General features: G+C 54.6%; 9 protein-coding genes across 9 annotated transcripts; 5 read left to right on the top strand and 4 right to left on the bottom strand.

The window, feature by feature from the left end:
• Positions 1-68: 68 nt before the first annotated feature.
• LY79DRAFT_667905 (natural resistance-associated macrophage protein-domain-containing protein) lies at positions 69-2046 on the top strand (the record flags this gene model as incomplete). Its single annotated transcript, XM_060563454.1, has 4 exons — positions 69-510; positions 577-815; positions 878-1152; positions 1218-2046. 4 exons carry the CDS (start codon positions 69-71, stop codon positions 2044-2046), a joined length of 1785 nt encoding a protein of 594 aa, XP_060416521.1.
• Positions 2047-2701: 655 nt separating this feature from the next.
• LY79DRAFT_546615 (endoribonuclease L-PSP) lies at positions 2702-3425 on the top strand. Its single transcript, XM_060557247.1, has 2 exons — positions 2702-2942; positions 2993-3425. The coding sequence occupies exons 1-2, from the start codon at positions 2831-2833 to the stop codon at positions 3301-3303; spliced, it is 423 nt and encodes a 140-aa protein (XP_060416520.1). The 5' UTR covers positions 2702-2830; the 3' UTR covers positions 3304-3425.
• LY79DRAFT_546614 (uncharacterized protein) lies at positions 3426-4565 on the bottom strand. The gene has a single exon (XM_060557246.1). It carries the CDS (start codon positions 4378-4380, stop codon positions 3526-3528), a length of 855 nt encoding a protein of 284 aa, XP_060416519.1. The 5' UTR covers positions 4381-4565; the 3' UTR covers positions 3426-3525.
• A 1508-nt stretch (positions 4566-6073) lies between these two features.
• Positions 6074-7641, top strand: LY79DRAFT_546612 (fungal-specific transcription factor domain-containing protein; the record flags this gene model as incomplete). Its single annotated transcript, XM_060557245.1, has 4 exons — positions 6074-6309; positions 6395-6788; positions 6867-7279; positions 7342-7641. The coding sequence occupies exons 1-4, from the start codon at positions 6223-6225 to the stop codon at positions 7636-7638; spliced, it is 1191 nt and encodes a 396-aa protein (XP_060416518.1). The 5' UTR covers positions 6074-6222.
• A 357-nt stretch (positions 7642-7998) lies between these two features.
• Positions 7999-8715, top strand: LY79DRAFT_510861 (nitrogen assimilation transcription factor nirA; the record flags this gene model as incomplete). Its single annotated transcript, XM_060554203.1, has 1 exon — positions 7999-8715. One exon carries the CDS (start codon positions 7999-8001, stop codon positions 8713-8715), a length of 717 nt encoding a protein of 238 aa, XP_060416517.1.
• Positions 8716-9900: 1185 nt separating this feature from the next.
• Positions 9901-10992, top strand: LY79DRAFT_100405 (P-loop containing nucleoside triphosphate hydrolase protein). The gene is made up of 2 exons (XM_060550615.1): positions 9901-10099; positions 10172-10992. Exons 1-2 carry the CDS (start codon positions 10048-10050, stop codon positions 10801-10803), a joined length of 684 nt encoding a protein of 227 aa, XP_060416516.1. The 5' UTR covers positions 9901-10047; the 3' UTR covers positions 10804-10992.
• On the bottom strand, positions 10988-14934 carry LY79DRAFT_100411 (potassium/sodium efflux P-type ATPase). The gene is made up of 3 exons (XM_060550616.1): positions 14402-14934; positions 11985-13947; positions 10988-11930 (listed from the first exon to the last, which is right to left on the bottom strand). The coding sequence occupies exons 1-3, from the start codon at positions 14806-14808 to the stop codon at positions 11181-11183; spliced, it is 3120 nt and encodes a 1039-aa protein (XP_060416515.1). The 5' UTR covers positions 14809-14934; the 3' UTR covers positions 10988-11180.
• A 4351-nt stretch (positions 14935-19285) lies between these two features.
• LY79DRAFT_100358 (uncharacterized protein) lies at positions 19286-20286 on the bottom strand. The gene has a single exon (XM_060550614.1). The coding sequence runs from the start codon at positions 19955-19957 to the stop codon at positions 19355-19357; it is 603 nt and encodes a 200-aa protein (XP_060416514.1). The 5' UTR covers positions 19958-20286; the 3' UTR covers positions 19286-19354.
• Positions 20287-20598: 312 nt separating this feature from the next.
• Positions 20599-23314, bottom strand: LY79DRAFT_546598 (retinal pigment epithelial membrane protein). The gene is made up of 4 exons (XM_060557244.1): positions 23170-23314; positions 22845-23099; positions 20886-22788; positions 20599-20816 (listed from the first exon to the last, which is right to left on the bottom strand). The coding sequence occupies exons 2-3, from the start codon at positions 22904-22906 to the stop codon at positions 20967-20969; spliced, it is 1884 nt and encodes a 627-aa protein (XP_060416513.1). The 5' UTR covers positions 22907-23099; positions 23170-23314; the 3' UTR covers positions 20599-20816; positions 20886-20966.
• Positions 23315-23333: the final 19 nt, after the last annotated feature.

Here is a 23333-nt window from a genome sequence, read left to right as displayed (position 1 = left end):
AAGGCGCATGGAACTCTGTGACGTCCCAGACCCATAGTCGATGGCCATTTGCAACTTACGAAGAAAACATGAACCGCCCGTCCAGAACAGACGAGCCCTACGAGGGAGAAGGCTACAACCAGAGCCCAAACCCCCTCTCCAACGACTTAACTACCAACCAGGACCTAAACGGAACCGTCAATGCGAGAGTGCTAGAGCCGGGAGAAGACGGGAAACCCCAGCCAGGGGCCGCAGACAATGCCATATTGCGCTCCCACGATGATTGGGGGGAGGACACAGTTACCCCCGGGGCGGGCGACGCCTCGCCGGCCAAGTCAGTTGGACTTGGCCATCCTGGGGGGGAGGAGGTCATGACGGCCCTTCTTCTCCCTCCCCTTCACTCACGCCGCTCTGCTCATGGCGACAAAGACGAGCCCCAGGTGCAACTGGGCATCTTTGGCCGGATCAAGAGCGTTGTCATCAAGTTCGGTTCCTTCATCGGGCCTGGGTTCATGATCTCCGTCGCGTACAGTATGGCCGCATGAACCGTCCAGTGGGGGAGACGAGGTTGACTGACATGCCCGCCCGTGTGAATAGTTGATCCTGGAAACTACTCGACCGGAGTCGCTGCGGGAGCGACCTACCGCTTCAGGCTGCTATTTGTTGTCCTGCTGTCCAACCTGTTCGCCATCTTTCTCCAGAGCCTCTGCACCAAGCTCGGCACCGTCACCGGGCTCAACCTGGCCGAGGCTTGTCGGGCTTTCCTGCCGCGGTGGATGAACTATGTTCTATATGCCTTTGCAGAGATTGCCATAATCGCCACCGACATTGCAGAGGTGCGTTTCCCCCAAAGGCTTGTTGCCGTGTGGCCGTACGTTAAGCACAACAGGTTTTCTAGGTGATCGGATTTGCCATCGGCTTGAACCTCCTGGTTCCCGCGATCCCACTGGTAGCGGGGTGTGCCATCTCAATACTCGACGTCATGATCATCCTCATCTTCTACAGGCCTCACGGATCCATGAAGGGCCTGAGAACGTTCGAGTTCTTTGTCATTGGCCTGGTGCTGGCTGTGGTTGTCTGCTTCTGTATCCAGCTCTCCTTGATCAAAGAGACGTCGGTGAGAGAGGTATTCCAAGGCTACTTGCCTTCGCATGCTGTCGTTGAGTCGCAAGGGTATTTGCTCTTATGCCCCCCCCTCTCTCCCCCCTGCTCCCTGAAACTCTTCTGATGGCGTGCAGTTTATATCAGGCCTGTGGCATCCTTGGCGCAACTGTGATGCCGCATAGCTTGTACCTCGGCTCGGGCATTGTCCAGGCCCGCCTAAGGGAATACGACACGAAACACCATCTCCTCCCCCCTGAAGCGGAGGAAGTCGGTTTCAGCAGCGACAGCATCGACAAAGGCTACTATGTTCCGTCGGCAAAAGCCATCAAACACTGCCTCGCGACTTCGATAGCCGAGCTCGGGTTCTCCCTCTTCACGTTCGCCCTGTTCGTCAACTCCGCCATCGTGATCGTGGCAGGCGCTTCGATATACGGGAACAAGGACGCCGCGGATGCGGACATCTTCAGCATCCACCAGCTTCTCACAGACTCCATCTCCAAGGGTGCCGGAACAGTCTTCGCCCTGGCCCTGCTCCTCTCCGGCGTCTCCGCCGGCATAGTTTGCACGATTGCCGGGCAGATGGTCAGCGAGGGGGCCCTGAGGTGGAAGATGCGTCCCTGGCTGCGGCGCCTCGTGACTCGCAGCATCAGCGTCACGCCAAGCATAGTGATCGCCGGAGCCATTGGTCGGGAAGGCGTGAGCGACGCGCTGAACGCCTCGCAGGTCGTGCTGAGTGTCGTCTTGCCGTTCATCACTGCGCCGTTGATCTACTTCACATGCCGGAACAAGTACATGACAGTTCGCGATGGCGCGGCGCGGTTCCGCAACCAGTCGGATGAAGAGACGACGGGAAACACGGACGGCCTGGTTAAGATGGCCAATTCGTGGTACACTGCCATTTTCGCCGTGCTGGTCTGGGTCATTATAGCCGCGATGAACGTTGCCAACTTGGTGCTGCTCTGAAAGAGCGAGCCGTGAGCGATGGGGAGAAAGCAGCAGAGTGCTCGGTGAGGAGCATTCCTGCTGAAGAGACGGAAAGGAATGAACGGGGTGGTTGCACGTCTGTTTCTCGTGTTTTGAGACTGGTCATTTCTAACTCGGTGTGTCTTTTTTTTTTTCTTCTTCTTTTCTTTTTCTTTCTTCCTGCTTTTTTGATCCGTCGTCTGTTTTGTTGATTGTGCTGTTCAACCAGTCCTGTTCTCACATAAGGCTCAACCCTTGTGTCACTGAAAAATTCGCATTAGAAATGTCGCAAGAACTATTGTATTGCTTCCCAGGCTTGCCGCTTCTGCTCTGTGCAACAATCTGTCGACCATTGAACTTATTACGTTTACATTTCCCTTGACTCCGGCCGGCAAGAAATGCGCAAGATGCATGGAAGATTTAAGTCGAGTTTCAAACCTCCTGCTCTTAGGAGTATTAAACCCCAAACTAGATGATATCCGGAGTTGTTCTCTGTGAGTCTCCAAGTTCTCGGAACTGGCTTGGGCACGACATACACTCGAGATGCTCTCACGTAAGAAAATAGTTTCCGTAATATGACGTGAGCATGCCAAGAGCAATGAAGCTCGCCAGCGCCTATAAAGAGCAGAACAGTCCTTCGTACCAGACCAGAATTGCTGCTTTTTTTTTCCCCAGATGAAATCAGTGACTTGTCAAGCGCATACTCTCTTCTACGTGTTTCACTTCTTGAATACACCTGGCGTACACAGTAAAATCTCGAGAGTCAAGCCAATCGCTCAACAATATGTCACATCTCCGTTACTACGCCTATGAAGGGTTTGGTCAACGGAACTTGGAGAGGTTTAGTTACAATCAAGCCGTGCGTGTCGGCGACAAGATTGAGTGTTCTGGCCAAGGTATGATGTTCCGTTCGCACGTCCAACGACGGATATTGAAACGGAGCAAGGCGGATGCGACCCCAAGACGGGTGAGTTCTACAAAGAGATCAACGCGCAGATCGACCAAGCGTTTGCCAACGTCGATCTGAACTTGAAAGACGCCGGCGGCAAGGGTTGGGAGCAGGTTTACAGGGTCAACTCATACCATGTGCCGATCAACAATGAAGCTCTAGGCGCCATGGTTAGGAACTTCAACAAGTGGATGCCTAACCACAAGCCTATCTGGACATGTGTGGGGGTCACTAGACTAGCCGAAGACGACATGCGCGTGGAAATCGAGGTTGTTGCTCATGACCCAGAGGGTGCTGCCAAAGCTTGAATACGGAGCTGAAACATACTATCGAAGTAGTGTAGTACTTGGTGTGATGGGAAGGGTTCACGAGAGGGTGCGCGCCATCATGTCTGTGATTTCTAGAATTGTCAAATCTCAATTATTGTATATATCTTTATCTGAAGATCCAATGTCCGATGAACGCCGGTCACACCGCTCGCTTTCTAGAGGTGAAAGACTCATCCGGTGGGGTATAGAAATCGACATGATTTATGCCTTGCTGGCCTCGGCAAGGAGAGCAGCGTGCTGCTCAGGGTGGGTCTTCTCGACGTTACCCTTGGCCATCTTCTTCATGATCATGTTGGCGTCGATGTCGACCTCCTCGCGGAGGACGAGGCCGGCGCTCTCCTGGACAAGGCGCCACTTTCCGGTGATGATGAGGGTGCCGACGGGGGGCTTGGCGTTGACGAGAGTGTCGACACCGTCCTCGAGGTTGGTGATGGTGAGCTGGTAGGTGGTCTGGCCGATGGGCTTCTTATCGGTGACGGAGTAGGTGGCGGACTGGCCAATGCCGGCGGAGCCGGACTCGAGGTTGTAGGAGATGAGAGCCGGGCAGAGGGTCTTGACCATGAGGTCGTGGTTGTGGATGGTGGCGAGGACGGCGGTCTTGTCGACGCCGGCGGGGACGGGGGTGGAAACGACGGTGGCCATTTTGGTAGTTGTAGGGGAACGGGAAGTCTTGTGTTGGTGGGTTTTGGTGTAGAGAATGAGTATTGACTTCTTGTGGTGTGTAATGGGAGAACCAAGCTGGCGATGCAACATGAGCAAAGACCGGTTGGGACTACTTATAGATGTCGCGTCTTCCCCCCTGCGCTTGAACCGACAAGCCTGTTGGATTTGGACGATTCGAGACTTTCCCTCCTTCACAGCTACCTTGCCCCTATCAAACCAGTATAGAAACCTTTGAGACTCTCGAGTGGGTGGCTGGCCGTTACGCCACTTGGGGTTCAGGACGGTCTGGTTCGCGGGAACAGGTTGCATGCAGGAGACGCAGGCTGGGAGGCCAAGTCGCACCGGGCCGGCCGTGCCCCGACCGTGCTCCCGACGAGCCGGATGCCGGAGCATTGAGCTAAGAGACCTGGGCCTGCGTTCTAACAGGCTCGGCTTTGTTTTGTCACTCCAGGTAAAAGGGGCGGGCGTCCGTGGAGAAGTCCGCCAAAGGAATACGTCGGCGCCAGCGAGATTTGGCGGTGGCAGGCAAGACAGACTTGCGGCGGCTTACGGCGCTTGTCTAAAATAGCAAAACCCGGCATTTCTTTTTCAGGGTAGACATGTTTGTTTGGAAATGTTTCAACCAAGCCGTCGAGCTTGGGCTGTGATCTGGTATCTCAAAGTTTGCTGCTTGCGTCCCCAAGTTTTGCATATGGGCCCGCCTGCACCTTGGTCCGTCCGAGACATGCATCTTCGCCGCAGGATCGCCGTAGGAAACCTGCACCGTGAAGCGGGCGGCTGCTTGGCACCTACACAAGCTCGGCGGCACCTGTTCACGTCTCTGCAGGCCCATGAACCCCTAAATTTCGTCCCAACCACACAGCACGGGTAGACGTGCAAGACTAAGGCCCGACATGGCGCCTTACTTTGGTCGCCGGGCGAGGCTAATCAATCGCTAACAAGGTAACTAAAAGGGCTTCCCAATGTGGTGCTAGCTCATTTCCCGCTCTTCCTGCCATTGTCCCGCAACCCCTGAAGGGATTGAAGGGCGGTGAAATGTGATCCTCGGGGCCGAGCATCACCGGCTTCGCCCCACGTAAGCTTGTGATAACCCCCCGAGGAAGTCAGATATACCTGGTTGACAGGGCTTTCCAGCCATAGATCTCTCGGATCATCAGCCTCAGTATCTGCCTACTACCGAGCGAGGTCACATCGCCGTGCTGGTCTACACCTGGCTTTCTGACTGTACCGGAGCAGCATTTGGTGTCGCCGGAGAGCGTCGTCCCCCCACCTTAGAACGCGGGTCCACTGTCCGTCCGTGTCTTGAGGCCATGGCGCTGCGTGATGCTATTGTTTTGATTGCAGACGTCAATTTTCGGGGATTCGACATCACACCCGCATACCCGCAGCTGAGCCGCGTGTGCGTCTCCCCCGAATTAAGGGTCCAGGTGCCAGGTGCCAGGATATTAGTGACCGAGTCACGCATCGGCACAGGACGCCGAGATTGTAGGGACCTTCTGCGCGCTCGCTGCCGTGTATATCAGTCAATACGATTTGCGCGATAGCTTGGTTGGATGTGTTGAGTCGACGACGCGGCATGGGACGAACCATAATACAGGAGTGAATCCGCACGGACATCCCATTTCGGTTACTATTTCGAGCTGTTTACCATCTGATCTCCGGGCCAAGACTTGAGGCAGTCTCACTCTGCTCTCAGGTCCGGAGTGTGCACGTATCCGCATTATTTCCCATGCTCAACCTGCCGCAAAGCTCACCACCTACCACGGTAAGTTCCATCATAGCACAACTTTCTTACTCTGCGTACAGCAAGAGAGAATCTACTTCCGAGGGCGCAGGCTTTTCGATTCGCTAGGCTCCCTTACTTCCATTCTTTCTTCTAACGGAATGCACTGCCGCTTGTTTGCTTCGTATATTGAAAAAAACGACGCCTGATTGGTGTCGCAAGACTTCTGTTCATTGTCCTGGGCATTCTTTGTGCCAATGCCGTCGAGGGCGGAATATGAATTCCTTCCCCGCGCGTTAGTCAGCAACTGTAATTCCATGTGATTGGCTCCACGGCACGTATGCCATCCATCTCAGTCTGGCTTGTCAGACGAGACGACAATCTGCTGGCGAGTCCAGTCTGCGTGCCTCGGTCTTCGTTGTCGAACCCAACCAATATCCTGCACACTGAGGATTTCTAGAAGTGACACATCAGCCCTGTGGATAAACCCTTGCGCTCTATCTTCCGCCGCCATGCCACAACCGGAACGCGCTGTAGGCCATCCAAAGCGCAGGTATACGTCCAAAGCATGCGAGGAGTGCCGGCGCCGAAGAGCCAAGGTAGGTGGAGTATATTTTAATTTCCCGTATTCTACCAACCTGTAATAGGTGAAGCGTTCGTTTAATATTTACTTACATAAACTAGTGTGACGGCGAGCGACCTGTTTGCGCCCGGTGCTCCGAGCGCTCCCTCAATTGCCTCTACAGAAGTGAGGAGGATGGCCGCAAACCTGCCTCGAAGTCATATGTCCAGCTTCTGAGGAACAGAATAAACTTGTTAGAAGCGGTACTGCAATCCCGCTCTATCGATATTGAGGCTTCTGTTGCTCAACTCTCAACCACAGGGGCAGCACCTCAGCTGCCCTCGGTCATCAATCTTTCGGCAAGCAGCAGTGATGCTGGCCTGAGCCCTTCGGCTTTCGATGATCTCTGTGCGACGTTTGAAGGGGCTCTTTCCCTTGATGTGGCCGTAAACTACGACCAGGATGGCGAAATGCGGTACTTCGGGCCTTCAAGTGGTCGGCTGGAGTTCCAAAGCGGTAGGGTTCATCTTCCGTCTCCCTCCCCCCTCAACGGGTTATGGCGAGAGCCTGCTGTTGACTTTTGATTTCATGGAGAATCCACGCCCGAAAACGAGGAGCATGGGAACAGCCCCACAACCACAAAAGCTGTCGAGAAAAATCGCTTCATCCTACCGTTAGAAGTCGAAGTCTATCCGGAAGATCTCCAAACAGAGTTGATCGACCTCTTCTTCGAGTATCAGAGCCCCTGGTGTCAGGTTGTTGATGAGAAGCTGTTCAGAGAAAGCATGAGGACACAAGGTCGCTACTATAGCCCATTGCTGCTCAACTGCATTCTTGCTTTAGGGTCTCGCTACTCCGACAGGGTTGATATCCGCTCCGATCCCGCTGACCAGAATACGGCTGGGAAGCCGTTCGTGCAGAAAGCCGAAGTACTGTTGCACTACGACATAAAACGACCGACCATTACAACTCTTCAGTCAATGTCAATTCTGGTAGGAGTCTATGTGGTACGTAGTTGTGTCCGGAATGCAGATGAGATTACATATTGCGAAATGCTGATGATTGCCAGGCCTACGGCTGTGATGCAGCAGGGTGGCTTCACCAGGGGATGGCAAATCGACTCGCCCTCGACATGGGGCTCAATCTTGATGCTGCATCTTTGAGTGGCACGTTTCACATGTCAAGCGAAGAGATAGAGTTGAGACGGCAGGTATACTGGTCGCTGTACTGTGACGACAAGCTTACCGCGATCTACACTGGACGGGTCTGTAGCTTGCTGGTAAGCTCTAACCCTGCAGCTGTCAAGGCGAGAGAGTCAGTGATACTAATCAAGATTCAACTACACAGGATGTCCAGGGTGCCGTGAATCTTCCATCGCCATTCACACCAGAACAAATAAGTACCGCGGGCAGCGACACGAGCAAAATGATACGATGTAATAAGAAGATCCACGTACACCGTGGGCTGATTGGACTTTGTCGCATCTTGGAAAACATTCTGCTCGCTCTGTTAGTATCTAACTGTTGCTCATGCTGTTGACAGCTCTTTGCAATCAACGAAGCTAACGACCAACTGCAGATACGCCCCAAAACCTCTGTACAAAGGGCCACAGAGGATGTCGTTCCTCCAGTCGTGTACCCTTGAGCTCAAGACATGGTTCTATGAGCTTCCAGCCGATCTGAGGATTGACCGATCCAACGATTTGCCACAGGTCTACACTCTACACATGGTCTATCACACCTGTTGTATTCTTCTCTTCAAACCCTTCCTCATCAGACCGAAAGAGGCGCCCGTACTACCAAAGACAGAGACCGTCAAGCGACTGGAGGAGCTATGCGTCGAATCGGCCAAACGTATATGCCACGCCGGCAAGAAGTACAGGCAAGTCTTTGGAAGCTTCCGCAAGAGCCCAATCTCGGCCACGCACTGCATACTTACCGCCACGCTGGTTCTCATCCAGTATGCGAGACCCGAACCAGAATTTGCAAATACTGGTAGACCGTGTTGCACCTTATACATTGAAGCGTGCTTGGATATCCTACGAGAGCTGTCAACATCATGGAAGCCGGCTTGTAGGATGAGGGTCGATCTCATCAAGTACCTCTACCAAAAGTATCCGGAGAGGATCCCGAATTCACTGCTCCAGAGTGACCGGAAGAACTTGGCAACGCTTGCTGGAAGGGACACGGAAAATGTATCGGTGCATCCGCAGCAGACTCTTGAGCAGAACCTCTGTCCACTTATGAACGTCATTGCTCAAGACTTCATGTGGGATGGTGCGGTCCAAAGGGGATTCAACGGCGGCTCAGAGGCTGCCTACAATACGCAGTTCGCTCTAGCAGATGCCATTGTTGACATCAGCGGACAGGACGGAGAAGCTTTCATGGATGATGCTTTCTGGGAAGGAATGAGCTTTGAGTTCAGCCACGAGGCTCAGATATAGGGATCGAGATACGTCTGAGCTTAAGTGCCCGGTACTGACTCACGACATATTTCCAATGTTGCAGATTTGGTCTTGATCATTCCCCGTAGCCAGCGGCTTTGGCTATAGCAGGGTGTCGTACCATCCTTCTTCTCGACGATTATTGATACGAATAGAGGGGGGGAGAAAGCAAATAAATAAATGGGATAAAAGTCGATCACTGACGATTTTGTCCGACTTTCAACATGAACACAAGGCCAGGACGCAAATAACAATCTCATGTGACAAGACCTGACACATCGATAAACCTTAGAGGCTAGCACGCGGATCCTAGAGTCCCTATCAGAGTCACCAGCTTGAGGCTGGTTGACTTGGAGTCCGCCGATGCCTACTCGGATAGAACATATTTTGAAGCAAGAAACAACACAGGTACATGAGCTTACACAATTCTCTTTGACGTTCAAATAAAACCCGCCAAAATTCCAAGACCGCAAAAAACGATGAATCCAACCACCATTCCTAGTAGAGCCACTTGCAACACAGCTCATCGAGTAGTTGCACGTGTCGGACGTCGAGACCATGCGCATATAGAAAATCGGGAAGCCTGTATTGCCCCAAAACGAGACATCTGAACATCGAACAGCCCCACCACTCTGGATCCTGTGTCGCAGCGAGCTACCGCAGGTTATACTTGAGTGTAAGATGCACTAGTGCCCATCTGTGAAATGGAGGCTTGGTCTCGTCCGCGCGGCATGCATGACCCAAAAGCTTGACTTCTGACGGGAGAGGCTCCCAGACCCTCGACCCGGTGCAATAGGAATATTCTTTGAAACCTGGGTTTCCCTCAGGCGCCGCGACAAAAAAATAGGTTCGTTTATATCCACGCATTTGCAGAGGTTGAGGGGGGGCGCACTCTTTGGTCGATGCAGAGAATAGATAAGCTGTTCCTCACCCCCACGGATCTAGATGAGGGCTTGTTGCCAGAGCTCCGGTGGAACAAATGAGAGCCCAATATCAAGAGTGAATTCAGTATATAAACGCATACATACCAAGGGAAAGTCTGCGTATGTCAATCTCCTTTGGGGCTGGCCTCAAGGCAGCTGCCTAATACAGCAGGTCCCGTGACTGACGCCCAGGTGCGGAACAAGTCGGACGGTCGAGACCGGAGTCGTGCTTACTGCGAAACTTATCACGTAGGCCCTGCCTGCATCTTGTTGCAAACCCGGTCCGTTCAATGTGTTTATATTCGAATCCAGAAACCCCCACCACCACCACATTCACATTGACGCGCCAGGCTCATCCGCAAGCCAGCACCTGCTCGCAGTGCTCGCAGGCCATCGAATATCGCCTGCCATGCCCGAAATGAAAATACTCGTTCTCGGGCTTCCCCGAACGGGAACCCAGTGTACGCATGCCACACAATGGAATGATAGATTTCTCCTTTCCAAGATGCAATGCTCACCCCCCCCCCCCCCAGCCCTCGCCGACGCCCTGGCCCACCTCTCCATCTCACCAGTCTACCACATGCGGGAGGTCTCCAAGAACGCCCACCAGGACCTCTGGATCTCCGCCATCGCCGACAACCTCCCTCGAGCCTCTCCCCCACGCCCCTGGTCCCGCCCCCAGTGGGACGCCCTCTTGTCCGGCTTCGCCGCCGTCTCCGACTTCCCCCCTGCTCTCTTCCCCACCGCCCTCGCCGAGGCCTACCCCGATAGCCTCATCGTCCATACGACCCGCCCCTTCGAGGCTTGGGAGGCCTCGATGAGAGACACCCTTATCCACGCGCACCGCCACCGCGACGCGGAGAGGAGATCGCCGATGGAGGCGCTGGCCAACACCTACCACGCCGCGTGCTGGGATGACGACTTTGAAAAGAATGGGAGGGCGTATTTCGAGAGGCACCATGACGAGGTGCGCGCTCTCAAGGCGGGCGGGAGGAGGTTCCTGGAGTATCGTCCCGGCGACGGGTGGGGGCCTCTGTGTGAGATGCTGGGCGTTGCGGTGCCCGAGTTTCCCTTTCCACGGAGTGATGATTGGGTCGAGTACAAGAAACAGGTTGAGCGGGAAAGGAACGAGAGGAAGACGCAAGAGGTTGTACATGGCAGCTAGAACACAACCGAGGAGCGTCACGAAGGAGAAAGGAGCATCAAGAGTGTGTATCGAACTCGGCGAGAGGAACTCGATTAATTGCTACCGGGGCTGGAGCAGATACTCAACAGCCTAAGCCTGATGGATATGAAAAAGGGTTCTAAACGAGTGTAGTGAACGTAAATACCACCATAAGCCCGAGAGCCTGCCAGGCTGATGTTGAATAGCCCCAATCTATCTGATTTCCATGTTGGATCCGGACATGATTCCCAAGTGATTGGCACCGGAGCGCCATCGAGAAGACTCCCTGTACCCTCCTTCTTCCCTCCCCCCAGCCCGCACAGGAGCGTATGCATTGCAGCAAAAAAAAAACTTTTGTCTCATACTGATGCGCAGGATTAGACCTGTTCGTTGGGAGTGCGTGCAATGAGGCCAAGGCCCAAGTGGCGCTTCACGGCCTTCCAAGACTCGATGAGAGCAATATAGACAACCACGCAGGCGACGACGATACCCCACTCCCAAGAAATCATGTCGTGTTTGAAGACGATGCGGTTGACCACGGGAAGGTAGATGACGGGAAAGGTCATGACGAAGCCACCGGTGACAGCCCAAAAGAGGAAGCGGTTCTTGAAGATGGTCTTGAAGACAGCGGTGGGGCCGGTCCACAACTCGGGGTTCATGTTGAACAAACTGCGCTGGAAGTGCTTGACCTCCCAGGCGGTGACCAAGAGCAAGAAGCTCAGGGTGGCGTAGACGGTGGAGCGAGCCCTGAAGACGACGTCACAAGATTGGTTCCATCCGTCATTGCAATGGCTGCCAAGGTCGCCAGCGCCAGGACCGTACGCGACGGACGTGAACGCAGCCAAACATAGCGAGCCCATGAAGAAGCCGTAAATCATCTTGTCCCGGATCAGGTCGAAGGTGAAGACACCAATTCGAAGGCTATGGGGTGGACGGAGGAGGATGTCAGGTTGCGCCTCCTCGAGTCCCAGACCGATAGCGAGGAACGATGAGGTGATGAGGTTGACCCAGAGGATCTCCAATGGAGACAAAGGGAAGACGGAGGTACCACTTCTATCCTTGAAGGAAAGGCCGATAAGGAGAAGGATGACCTGGGAGATGTTGGAAATGAGGAGATGGAGCAAAAACTAGACGTTGGTTAGCATGGTCCGTCAAAGCAAAGAGGCGGATACATGACATGCCTTCTGAATGTTATCAAACAAACGACGGCCCTCCCTAATGGCAGTGACGATGGACGAGAAGTTGTCATCGGTGAGAACCATGTCCGCTGCCTCCTTGGAAACGTCACTGCCTCTCTTGCCCATGGCAATACCGACGTGGGCTTTCTTGAGGGCAGGCGAGTCGTTGACACCGTCACCAGTCATAATGCAGTAAGCGTTGCGGCGATACATGGCCTCCAGCATTCTGACCTTGGTCATAGGGCTGCATCGAGCAATGACCAGAGGAAGGGCCTCAAGCGCATCGACTTCCTCGTCCGACATGGCGTCGAAGACGCCGGCAGCCATCACAGCCGTGGGCTGCTCGCCGCCACGGAGGATACCAACTTCGTGGGCGATGGCAGTTGCAGTCTTGATATGATCACCGGTAACCATGTGGACGGAAATGCCAGCAGTGTTGCACTGCTTGACGGCGCCAATAGTCTCGACGCGGGGAGGATCATATAAGCCTGCAAGACCCAAGAAGCGAAGCTTGCACTCAGCCTCGTCTCTCTCGCTCGCATTGTCGGTGTCTTCGAGGAATCTGTGTGCAACACAAAGGACTCTCAGGCCCTCGGAGGCGAGCTCGTCAGCCTTGGCGACGATCCTTGCCTTGGTAGCTTCGGACTCAGCCAAGCGCTGGACCATAACCTCGACAGCGCCCTTGGTAAAAACCTGACGGGGCGCTCCAGGGAGTTCATATACGACACTCATGAGCTTGCAAGACGAATCAAAAGGGAACTCGTACAACATCTTGGTCTTTTCAGACGAGACGAGGTCGTTCTTCCCCTTTCCATAACGCATGGCGAAGACCTGGAGAGCGATCTCAGTGGGCTCGCCAATGGCAGACCACGCAACCGGCACTTCAGTAGCGGTAGTCATGGACTCGGCGTCGGTAGAGGCGGACGTCTTGCCGTCGGTAACAGCAGCGTTGTTGCAAAGGGCAATGGCCTTGAGGAAGGCGACAAATGCCGACGATTGGATAGTGTCGTCAGCCTTCTCGGCTGTCGGAGTCGACGTTCCGCTAGAGGCCGAGCTCGACGCGGCCGAACCGGGCCAACGCACTTTGCCGCTGGTAGGGTCATAAGGGTCGGTGGTACCCTCGACGATGGCGGTCGTATCATCGGCCAGCCAAATCTTTCGGGTGATCATTCGACCCTGGGTAAGGGTGCCGGTCTTGTCGGAGCAGATGTTGGTGACGCCACCGACGGCCTCCAGGGAGGACAGCTTTCGAACAATGACATTACCGGAGGCCATGGCCTTGGTGCCCACAGCCATGGTAATGGTCAGGACGGCAATGAGGGACTCGGGAATGACGGCGACCCCGACGCAGATACCGTAAATAAGAACCTGGTCGTCAATGTTGAACCTGCTGACGGAGAAGACGATGATGGCAAGGAGGATAGCAAGGCCGAAAAGCAGAAGGGCGAACTTGCTAAGCTTGACCTGCAAGGGGGTGCCCTCGAGACCCAGGATGCTCTTCCCAGCAGCCTTGACGCGCATGAGGGCGCGGGAGGTCAGGGAAGCGTTCTCATCCCGCTTGCGGGTGGTGCGGAGCATCATTGCGATCTTGCCCACCTCGGTCTCCATGCCGGTAGTGGTGACAATGCCGCGAGCGCGTCCTCGAGTAACGGTAGTAGCGGAATAAACCATGTTGAGGCGGTCGCCGAGGGGGATGTCGGCGTCCTCGAGTACGGCCTCGGGGTTCTTGCTGATGGGCAACGACTCGCCGGTAAGGAGAGCTTCGTCGATGGATAGGTTAATTCCGTCGACAAGTCGGAGGTCGGCCGGAACGACGTCGCCAACAGCGATCATGACTAGATCGCCCTTGACGAGGCTCTGGGCTTCGATGGTCTCTGCGACACCGTCGCGGATGACTTTGCATGTCGGGGCGGACAGCGCGTACAGAGACTGAATGGTCTGTTCGGCATTGTAGTCCTGGATAAAGCTGTGATGATGATGTCAGTCATGGTGCTTGATCGCTGTTGTTTGTGGCGTTGTTGAACGACAAAGTGTGTGGAACGTCGTGGGTGGGCGAGTTGAGATGGGTACAATGGCAGGGGTCTGGGATTTTGATGGCGCGCCACGTCCGGCCAAGATCCTTGCAGAAGAGAGCTTGGTGCGGGATGGTGCGGTGCCACCAGGGCGGTCAGTAGTCACCCAACCCAGTGGCAGACGGCGGCGTATTGTGCCAGCACGCGAACTGACCGACCAACCACACAGCGTAGCGGCTTAACAAAACAGGCGGACCGACGTGGCTTGGACAGGGAGGGAGGGCAAGTTGGAGGCCGAGAAGTGAAGTAGCAGAGGAGACGGAGGTCGAAGCAAGATGCCATGGGTGGGTCGCAAGGCGCCAGGCAGGGCACAAGGGTTCGGAAAAGGGACAGAACAGAAGAACTCACCCCACGACAATGTTGAGAACGATGACGGCGGTGACGACGCCTCCCTCAATGTAATCTTGTATGGCAAAGGATAGAATGCTGACGATCACGAGGACAAGCGTCAGACTGTTGGAGATTTGCCTCATGACAATCTCCCAAACGGATAGGCCCTTTGCGCCATCGATACGATTAGGCCCGTCCCGTTGGAGACGGGCAGAAGCATCGGCCTTTGAGAGGCCATTTTCAATATTGGTCTGCCAAAGGAGACCTAGTTCTTCGACGGGAAGACTATGGGCAGGGCGGTGAGGGAGGACGGGGTTAGGAATGGGCGGGGGCCGCGGTATAGACGGCGGCTCGTCCTGCTCGGGGTTGGCTTCCGCGGCAGTTGTGCTGTGTTCACCACGCCTGACGGCTTCGGGTTCTCCCATCGGATATCGGTAGGGTACTGCTAGATTGCGCTCTAGTGAGGTCGGGAGAGTGGCGTCGGTACCTGTGACGAAGCCCAACACTGGTTTGTTCTGCTGTGGGTTAAAAGGGCGAGTTGGGGGAGAGAGAGAACGTGCAAGCTAAGAGCTTGGGGTGGTGATAAAGAAGAAGAAGAAGAAGAAGAAGAAGAAAAAGGGAGAGGGAAGGTAGGTGTGGCAGGAGGAAGGCGTTAAGTTATAGTTTTGGTGGATGGTATGGATGCCAAGGGAGGGGGCGGGGAGGGAGGGAGTGTGTCCCGGGCAGACGAACGAACAGAGAGAAAGAGAGAGAGACGGAGAGGATGGAGACATGCGTATCGGTCGACGGCCTGGGGGATGCGAGGATACAGGGACGCGGGTGCGGGTGCGGTGGTGGGAAAATAGCTCCGACCGAACGGGATTTGGAGTGGATGGACCGAAGAAGTGAAGGCCGAAGTGGCATCCGCTGGGCGACTGTATGTCTTGGCTCGTCGTTGTCCGTACCGTACCGGGCTGGGGCCGTACCTGTTAGTGAGGGGAACGATGGATGAATGGAGAATGAGTGGAGGCACTTTGCATGGTGATTCGGATGCAGTGATTTGATATACATTACACATACAGTAGTGTAGATGCCTGAGATACCTGTAGGTAAGATGGAGTGGGAGGAGGAGGGACGCTGAGAGGCACCCTAGCAGACGGGCGGGTGAGTGACATGAAGACAGACAGGGTTGGTTGGTTGACTTTCGGTAGGAACTCTGAAGCATGCAAGTCCCCCCCCCCCCCAAAGGTACCCAACTACTTGCATACCTACCCTACCCGGGCAGGTAGACGGTTGGCTGTACTCTATGAGTGAGGTACATGTACGTATCCAAGGCGGTCCTAGAATGCAAAGACAAAGTACCCACCAGGTACCTACCTAGATAGGTAGATGATCAATTCATCAGCCTTTTAGGTGCCACCGTCTCTCAGTCTTCTGTTCGCCCTACCGGGCTTGTCCTTGTCAGCGTGACCGTATCTCTCCTGCCACCCGCCGCCTAGATACCGGTCATGTTTTCTGCCAGAGCCGCACAGTGATTGGGTGTAAGAGCGATGTGGAAGTTGGGTTGTTTAGGCAGGAGCAGGCTTGGCAGTCAAGCGACACTACAGACAGGGATGGGCTCGATTGCCTCAGAGTTTTGGTCTATTTCAAGGCGTGTCTTGAGTTGCTTGCTGATGGCTTTGACAGGAGCAAAAGCAAACCGAAACAGGGGTGACTGTTGCCGAGGGGAGGGAAGAAGGCGGCAAACCATGTTTGTGACCATCAGATGATAGGTATGTTGATACAGGCCGATAGTTAGAAAGAAGCAACAGAAACGGAAGGGAAGGAAGGTATAGGTGATGTCTGTTTTGCTTCCTGCCTGTCTTAGCACTGCGTACCTACCTACCCACCTTGGGTATTTTATAATGCAATGCGCACCTTCCCTTCTTCGCGATGCAGGCAGGTACAGATTGGCAAACCCAACGAGGCAAGATGTCGTCGTCGCCCGCTACTGCCTGTATAGGTATGTTTGTTTGTACGTACCTAGGTAGTCGACCCTTGTGGATGTGGGAGAACCGCTCCGCCGGTGCGCAGTGCAGCCGGTGGAAACCGCCGATAACGTATGACTGTCTGCCTACGCCAGGTACCCAGGTCAGGTACCGAGGTAGGTAGACAGGTAGGTAGCGTATTGCAAAGCTGCCGAATGCGTTCGCAACCAGTGCAAACGCATACAATACCGGTAGCGCATCACACTAACAGCGCTGTAGCATCCGCTACACCTGGCAAAGCAAGCGCTCCCGCTGGAAGAGGACACGACACGGAGACGCAGGCCAGCGGCGCCGCCAAGAAGCACCGGTGCCCGCCGAGAGTGGGCTGGTCGTCACAATCAGGGAAGGAGAGAACCTGTCGTCCAATCATGGCGCTCCGAAGCGGCCGGGGCTGGGACGCTTCTAGCCACCTGATAGGAGGGAGCGGCCACAGTGGCAGTGCAAACCACTCGTCTAAACCATCCCGCCCAGCCGCCAAACCGTCCAAACCGGGCACTTTGGCTTTGGCATGTATCTGCATAGGTATACCTCGCTGTCTGATGAGGTCAATCCCAGGCTCGGCACCACCTACCAGCGCCTCCCTTCCCCTTCGACATTCAACAACCAACGCGAGGTAGAGATGCTTTCCGTTGCCTTCCCGCGATAGGTATTAGCGTTGCATGTGCACAACTACTACGTCAGGTATCTAGGTAGGTAGTTAGGCAGATATCTCTCCATCTACCCATCATTTTTCAGCGCTGCTCACAACTACTGCCGCTCGGTCATTCGCCAGATCAGTCATCAAACACTGGCTTATCTGATTGGTCGTGCTGACACGCGGCTCTTGGCGAATTGCGCCCAGGCCCTCTCCTGCCCCCCCCCCACCACCACCACCACCACCACCATTAGACTCCGTTCCAGAACAGAGAAGGAAGCAAGCACCGATGGGAAGAAACGTTGTTGCTGCTGCAGCTGCTGCTTCCAACAAAATGCTTTCCGCATCAGTCATCCACGTTTGGCAGGTCCAGACAGCTGGGAAAAAAAGCTCGCGGACATGTTATAATTAACACCAAGTAAGATAAGTCCCTAACCAGGTAGTATTCTAGGTCAGGTATCCGTACATAGGTAGGTGCCTACCCTGCCTGTGACCGTTTCCTATATGGCAGGTACCTACGTATATGTTGAGTACTTCGCTTCGTCGTGTAAACACTCCCGTTCTTAAGTGCCCACCTACCTAACCCACCCAGGTACGGATACTCTGAGCACATCAGATGACACTCCTTCCCTCACAGTCCGTCCATATACTTGTCAATGGACGGGGGAGAAAGACCTTTGCGCCTTTCCGGGCCAGCTCGTCGGCCCCCGCCAAGCTTACCCACTCTACTTTGTACGCCTCCCCTTCGTGACGATCGACATCATACCGACAACATCTGCCTCGTGCCCTGGTTTCCGTCCTCCATCATCGAAGGAAACCCCTCCCCTCGCCTCACCTTGCTCCCGTCCATCCGGCTTGCCCCATGCGCTGCTGCCACTCATCGTCAAACAGTCGTCAAGCGTCTAATCGCCGCCGTCGTCATCAGCAGCACCACTTGCACCGACTGCCCAAACCGTACCTGTTTCGATGCGCAAACATATCGGGCAAATCCAATTCATGGTTTCTTGAAGAAACCATATACCTAGTCTGATCATGATCATGCCTTCTTCTTCTTTTTTTCTTTTTCAAGGAATCAGTTCCACTCCATCGCTGCCAATAATAGCCTGCTAATGACTGACTGCTGCCGCCGCCCTCCTGAAATGGTAGGTGAGCACACGGCACATCCCCCCAAAGCGTGGCTGATTCATTGCATTGCTGACTGACTGACTAGGTAGCTGGCTTTGTCTGCTCTGTCTGCCCTCCTTTCCTCCTCACTCTTCGATGCGCTTTTCCGAAACCAAGTGAGTGCCTGCGTCGCATTGTTGTTCTGGAGCATATCTGGTGCTGCCATGGTCCATCGCCGTGCGGAATCATTGTTTCCACTCCTCCACCCGGCCCCATACCTGCAGTCTTGGCCCTGGGTCGGCATGGTCGAGACGTCGAACGGGAAAAGCCACGCGAACACGGTCCTGGAGATGCATCATGGCACATGACCCCCTTTTGGGTGATATTGAAACTCCTCATCGAATCGCGTTACGCAACCCGGCCAAGACCACTAACAGCACTAACAGTGGGTTCCCACAGGCATCATCGACGCTGCTTTCTTGTTTGGCACCTCTGCTTGGTAAGTTCAAAAATGTCCCGAAACTGACTGACTGACATGGGCGGCAAGCATGAGTGAGTGACTTGCCTGAGGAGTCGAGCTTGGCCGTCTCTTCAATTCGTCGACACTGTGGCTGCCCAAGCCAAGACACTGCAACTATATTGGCCAGAAAGAAATGTACGAACACACTACGTAGGAGGTGACTAAAGTCGGCAACTTTCAATAGCGCTCCCCAGTGATACGCCGCTCCTGGCTTCACCCTTGAATCGCTCTCCGTTGCCTTGCCCTGCGGGAAGCCTCCTGAGAAACCAAGCGGACTTACTCCGGCACTGCACCTTGCTGCACAGACAGGCCGAGCATGCCCAAACAACAAGAAGAAAACGTCCAGGCTGAATGACGGTTCATCTTGACGACATGACCCATCAGCATGTATGCACCCACAACGACGTACAAATCTGGTCACAGGACCTTGCGCCAAACACGGCCACGTCGCGACAAACCGTTGCCGTCGCTTGCCTCATGTTGCTCTCACAGAACCAGCTTCGTGGCCAAGGAGGAAATCGCATGCGACGAAGCATGCACAATGCTCCGTACTTCTTGACAGAGGCTTGAGTCGTTGCCCAGTCATGTCATTCCTGTTCCCGTCTGCCACGTATCGGCGATCCGCATGTGCAGCAGCCCCGTTTTGCAACTGCTAAGCTTATTTGCCCACAAGTTTTGCGCCAATCTGACGGCTCCATCTACGGAGCTTAGATCTGTCCGCCGCACGATGACAAGTGTGGGGGGTTCCCCCCCAAAGGGCTCGGATGGCCGGAAATAGAGCCAGGACGAGAGGCCAGAAGGGACAACGGGCACTTCGCGCCGCGCTCACACGAACGATGGGCCCCGTGCAATGCTGGGGAACCTTGGGGAAGAAGAGGGGAAATGCGTCTCGCTCGGCAAGACGCGGGGAAGCGTCTTACTAACTGCGATCCACCGCAAGCTTTCTCATTATCCGTACACGCGATGGCCTGAGAAGGGTCCGAGCACACCTTCGCGGTCTCGGAAGCCAGAAGATGACATCTGGACGCCGAAATGTCGCCACGCCTCTCACTGATACCTCGCTGCCGTCCAGCACTGCCCTGTGGGGTCAGTTCTCGGCGGTCACGAAATGTCTGGGCATCAACACATTTGCAACCACTCGTCGGAAGAAGTCGTAGCGAAGAATGTCTGGCGGCTGCGGCAAGGGACGTCGTTGAGATTGACGATTTTCCGCTCGTGAGCCTCAACGCCTGGGAGGGGAGGGGCGCTTCCCAGGGCGTTGGGCAACTAGACATGCCCCGTCGCGGGCAAGCAGAAGCGGTGAGGGGCATGGCGCCAGCCTCTGCCCCCCTCTCCCTCTCTTGAAGCCAATCCAGGGCACTCGAGCCGACAATGTCACTCAACCGAAGAACCCACGTACCTAGCGAAAGCGGGACGGGTGGGCGGTCAATGTTCACAGCAGTCGTCGGGTTTTGCCGTTGGCGTTGACTGAAGCAGGCAGAAACAACACAAACCACATTCACTGTGCTTCTTTCATTGCATAGCCAAGCCACCAACCGCCTCGAGGACCGATGCACCGGCCGCACACTAGGCACGGTCTACTCCGTGCTGATGTCGGCGGCTTGTTAAGAGCAGACAGCATGTCATCCGAACGTCTCAAGCCGACATAGCCACGATATGTCGCGAGCCAAGCCCAATGTTCTCACATCACTGCCGGGACGGTCCTGATACTTCCTTGGGTATTTCAGCACCACCAGGTCTGTCTCCGCGAAACAAAAAAGTCCTACATCTAGGGGTTTGACCCCACGTCCCTATGACAGTTGGCATGTTAGCGCGGCTAGCTGTTGCACCGATTGCATTGGCTTGCTAAACATCGGAGCGGATTTAGATCACAGGTCGGAGGACCGAGCTCCTCGGCCTTCGTTCCAGCGCTATCTCGCGTGACTGGCCTAGCGATGGAGTGCTTCCAGCTTCAGAGAATACTCTCCCATGGTGCTTGTCAGCCACGATTTGTCCAGGCTCTTCTACCTCCGTCGGACAGCAAAAGCAACCGACTTGATCAGCCTCGGTGATCGCTCACGCATCCTCCGTGCCTGGCTCACACGGCTCCATACTGGGATCCGGACAACGGAGTCGGGCCAGTTATCATACAACTTTTCCCGGTCCAGGTTGACATCGAAAATTCTACAGGTGAGATCGATACAGCTAACCGTATTGAATGATACCTCACTTTTACTCAACTAATTAATTACTGGAAAGACTATGGTATCATACGCAAACATTCAAGTAGCCCACTCCATACCCGAGTATTGCCTGGTCGAGTGCTAGAACGCACCATGGCTATTGCTGCGCCATCCTCCTTGTCTGAATGAATGGCCTTTGTTCATTAATCTCATCCTCACTGAACCAGGTGCCGTGCAAGCCGTATGGCACCCGCTGTGGCAGCTTGACCCGCGCGACCACTTCTTTCATACCCTTCGCATCAATGATCCACAGCTCACTCACAGCATCTGGAAGGCATTCTCCTGTCCTATCGAGCTGGGCTTCATTGAACGCATATACCAACAACCATCCGTCGTCTTCGGACCGAGGCTGTTTTCGAGGAACGAAGCGCGGCTCTTGAGCGTACCATCCATCGGGCATTCGGAAGAGTTTGATGGGGTCTTTCGGGTCCTTGCTGGTCAGAATTTGATGAACATTCCGCATGTCTACACACCCCTTAACAGGCTGGGGTGGCTTTGCTAGACCTCTTGCAATGAGCGTTCGGACATCCAACTTAGCCAAGTGGTCAATCTTTGCTGCCTTGCCAAGGGCCACGGAATAAGATGCCTCGCCCGTCGAGCACCCATAGACATACCGAGCTTCCTGCATTGAGTATGCCGGAGCGACGGACGGGAACTCAAGGGAAATGGCGGACAGAGCCCACTGGTGCTTGATGTTGTATTGGACGCCAGGCTTGTTCGAAAGTGGAAAGTTATAATAATATAGCCGACACTGCTCCTCTTCCGCATACTCTGGAGGCACAGGTTTCACTTCGGGCGTTGGTAGGTTGCCAGCGCTGAAGACCATGGCCGCCGATGTTAGGCGGCACGCAACCAGATTCACTGACACCCCAGGGCTGTTGCTATCAATGTCTGGCAGTATCGTATCCCAGCAGTTGGCGGTGTGAAAAATTGTGCAAGGGTTTGTCTCGAACCACTCAACGGCATCTGGTCGGTGTCGCGGGAACACTCCAAAGCGCGACTTGCCAGCGGAATCATACGACAAACTAGGAATCCCCCGTAGTAGGTTCATCGCATTCAGAGAGAGAGGAAGGTCCATGATGACAGTGTGACGTCTCGACACCCCAAAGTCGTGCATCATCTTTGGCGATTCGATTCCAGGAACTGGCGCGTCGAACATGGGCTGGCAGCCGCTGAAGGACTTTGACGTCGGCGGTACAACGGAGCAACGAACGAACGGCTTGACGAACGTTGCATGAAATGTGATGAGCTCTTTCGTCACCGGGTCGACCCTGGGGTGCGCGGTCGTCCATTCCCTCATGAAGGACTTGACGCCTGTGCCGCCAAACCCGCTCTCGTTGCCCTGTATCGGCTCGTTCTCGGCCGTCCTCCCATTGAACCAGCCAATGGTCTCCAGACTCGGCAACGAAAATCTCAGGGGAGGACCACTTTCACAAGTCGCCAGCGCGCGTCCGTTGTGGAATATTACGTTGGTGTTCGCAACACTAATCTTCTTGATCGGATGGCCAAATCCAGGAAGGCGGGAGATCATGACGAAGAAGACGGTGCGAAAGACCTCGAATACGATGCGAAGCATACTCGTGGCGGGATTTACCAACGTCGCAATACTTGGCACAACAGGTCGGCGCAGGTACTTGTTGCTCTTCGCATGGCAGTAAACGTCGGTCAACAGATATTGGTTCACAAACTCCGGCTGAATCGTAGCGTCTTTCTCGCCAACACGGCGGAATAAAACGCCACTCAGCATGCCGTCGCCATCGAACCAATGCGCAGCTCGGGCCTGATCATCATTTGTTATAGGATTACCGCCATTGCGAACGTACTGCCCCCCCGCGAGATCCAGTGGTATCGTTCCCTCATATGAACATGGCGTCAATGGTAGACATGACTGAATTGGCGCAAAGTTGCCTGACAGATAGCTATCGAAGGATGTTGTTAGCCCGAGGCGGAGATAAACAATAGAGCAAATACTTGCGGGTGACGGGTCTCGACTGTTTCCACTGCTTCTACCTCTTCTATGCGAGGATCCATATCCATTTTGCTGTCGAGAAAGGATGCCTGGTTACGCAAGACCGTTCTCACGACATGCGACTCTTGTTCTCAAAGATCAGGAGAAACTACCAGCGTTGTTATACGACAAAGGAAGAATGTGAAAGGCTTCCAAGCTTAGTTAACCATCTGGGCCAGCTGCGCAACGCGGACATGTCGGGGCACACCACCGCAAGCCGAGGTACGTATCCAAGGTGAACAATGGCTCCTCTCCGTTTGTGGTTCTTCAAGATGATTTAATGGCTGCATAGAAACCTAGATGGCCAGCCTGAAAAACCATGGACCCAAAACTGTCACTGGGGTTTCATTAGTTGGTGTTGCAGTATGACGACATTGGACGAAGCAGCGCTCGGGGGTTCGGAGGTGCTCGGGCGCTCTTTTCCCCAGCCAACCTACTGGGGGGGGGGGGGGGGGG

The sequence above is a fragment of the Colletotrichum navitas genome (assembly GCF_030913465.1).
Source record: "Colletotrichum navitas strain CBS 125086 chromosome Unknown LY79scaffold_15, whole genome shotgun sequence".
Classification (NCBI taxonomy): Eukaryota; Fungi; Ascomycota; class Sordariomycetes; order Glomerellales; family Glomerellaceae; genus Colletotrichum; species Colletotrichum navitas.
This window is presented reverse-complemented; position numbering and strand designations above follow the sequence as displayed.